This window comes from Alligator sinensis, unplaced genomic scaffold (genome assembly GCF_000455745.1).
Source record: "Alligator sinensis unplaced genomic scaffold, ASM45574v1 scaffold479_1, whole genome shotgun sequence".
Taxonomy (NCBI): Eukaryota; Metazoa; Chordata; order Crocodylia; family Alligatoridae; genus Alligator; species Alligator sinensis.
The window spans coordinates 155329-157686 of NW_005842324.1; the positions used below are offsets into that span (position 1 = coordinate 155329).

The 2358-nt window shown below is 41.4% G+C and overlaps 1 protein-coding gene across 1 annotated transcript in view; it reads left to right on the top strand.

The window, feature by feature from the left end:
- The window catches only part of GTPBP10 (GTP binding protein 10), a gene marked incomplete at its 5' end in the record, with an annotated part of 19022 nt that extends 17964 nt beyond the window's left edge, over nucleotides 1–1058 (top strand). Inside the window, one exon of the mRNA XM_014522232.2 lies at nucleotides 832–1058. Within this exon, the coding sequence (XP_014377718.2) occupies nucleotides 832–1034 (203 nt within the window). The remainder of the gene's footprint in view (nucleotides 1–831) is intronic.
- Nucleotides 1059–2358: the final 1300 nt, after the last annotated feature.

The window sequence follows — 2358 nt, forward strand, 5'->3', positions numbered from 1 at the left end:
ACATATTTTAAAATAAATGTTTTACATGTATATATTGCAGTTGCAGGGGCATGTCTATATGTTCATTAATGTGTTTTAGGTAATGTGCATTAGATCTAGTACTAGATCCATTGTGAGATACAAGAAGAATGCACGTTAGCCTATTTTAATGCACGTTGGCTGAAGAGCATGGTTTTTTGTGATGCTTTAATGTGCATTAAAATACAGACAGTTCTCGGACTTAGGACATGGTTTTAAGGAACCAATTGTGTCGTAAGTCAAAATGTTGTGACTCTGAACCGATTTTCCCATAGGAAAAATTTTATAAATGGGGGGGTGTGGTTCCTGAACCAAGGCCCGATACCGTATTTTCACCAAAAATAACCCAGAATTTTGTGCTCAATCAATTATAGATGAGTAATATAGCTACATTAGTCTATTTATATTGTAAATAGCAATCATTGATTTGGAAGGACTTCTTTGAGGTGACTTTGCTGGACTTTTTGAAAGGCTCCTGGTTGGACTTTTTGAAGGGTTCTTGGCTGGAGTCTTCTCAGGAGTCTTGGCTGCAGGTTTTTCTGGAGTCTTGTCTGCTTTCTTAAAGAAAGTGTCCAAGTGTCAATTTATAAATGTCGTAAGTGCTGTTTGTTGCAAGTCAAAACGTCTTAAGTTGAGGCCTGCCTGTAGGCTAGTGTTAATTAAAGCACATATGTAGATGTGCCCCCTTGTGAACAGCTTTATGCTCATTTAACCTATAATATCCATCTAAAGTCCAGTTAGTGAAGATTTTTGCTTTATAGTGTAAAGAAATACTGTGCACTAACCATAAGTGTTGGGGTTTGTTTTTTTAAGACTTTTTCCACTTGCTGCAGAAAGAGATGATTCCACAGAGCACCATAGAGTTTAAAGATATAATCCCGGTCTCAACATTTACTGGAGAAGGAATTGAGGAACTGAAAACCTGTATAAAAAACTCACTAGATGAAGAAAATGAGAAAGAGAATGAAGACTATCACAAAAAGAAACTTTGCATTTTGCAGGCTTTGGAAGTATAGCAAATAATTAAATGCTGGAATTCATTCTTGGGTGGATGTTGGCTTAATTTTTGGACTTCTGATTGGATGCCAAATCTATATGTTGACGAGTGTACTCGGCCATCATGAAATGGAACTTGACTTCATTGTTCCCTGAACCTGTGACAGTATGGTTTGAACTCTTACCCTGTCATAAAAGCAAACCTGAAAAGTCTAACCTGGCACATGTATTGTGAGGAATACATTTAATTTAAAAACATTTCCTAACATTGCGAAGGTTTTAATAATATAGTGCAGTAATATATAGCGAATTTTCTTAGAAACAAATGCATAATTCTTCATACACATGGTCTTGTTTTTTTTCTTAATCATAATGAATACTTACAAGATCCTTGCACACAAGCTTTGAAGGAGACTTCTTAAAATAAAGGCATTGTTTGGCATATGGACTAAGATACAGCAATCACTATTCATTTAGCATTAAGAAACAAATGAGGTTTTTTCCTAAAGCATTTTAGCTTTAGAAGATAAGTGCAGGATGATGACTTATGCCCTGTATGCCTGTCAAAGCACCTATGCTTTGGTTTCCTATTTTATGATTGCTAATTCTCTTTCAGAAGTGGAGAATCTGCAAATCTGATTCAGTGCAGAACATCTAAATACTAAATGGATATTAATATGTTTTTAAAATGTTTCCTAGATGAAGTATATAGTTATGACCCCAGATCATTTCATTCCATCTCCTCTCTACCCTGTTGACAAGGTCAGCTCAACTGTCAGCCTGTGAGGGATTCAGTTGCAGCCTTGGTCTCCCACTTAGGTGCCACTGCCCCCCATTGCTCTAGCTGCAGAAGCAGCTGGGGTCTCCAGGCTCTCTCTCCCTGTGGCTTCCCCTACCCTGCTCAGGGGATGTGGCAGTGTAGCAAGGCACAGCCTGTGGTGATGTGGGAGCCTGTGGCCTGGGGTGCCCAAGAAGCACGTCACAGTGGAAGAGCCCACGGCCAGGGAGCTGAGCTGAGATGGAGTGCCTGGGCACACAGTGCCTCAGGGAAGAGTGAGAGGGGGACCACAGGAGTATGGAGTGCAGTGGCAGGAGGGTGGGGGTGGCACAGGAATGTGCAGTGCACCCAGGGGTTGGGGGGTCACAGGAGCATGCAGTGCAGGAGATTGGGGATCTGTTGGGTTACATGCAGTGCAGTAGGGGTCGTACTGTGCATTCCCAAGGACCCAGAGCCCTGCTGGTACAGCCTGTGGCTACTTAAAAGTTGGACAACCTGGGTCTAGAGTGTTTGGCTGCTGGGTAGAGCAGAGTTAGGCAGTGAGTTGCACCCTGGTTCTATGCTGG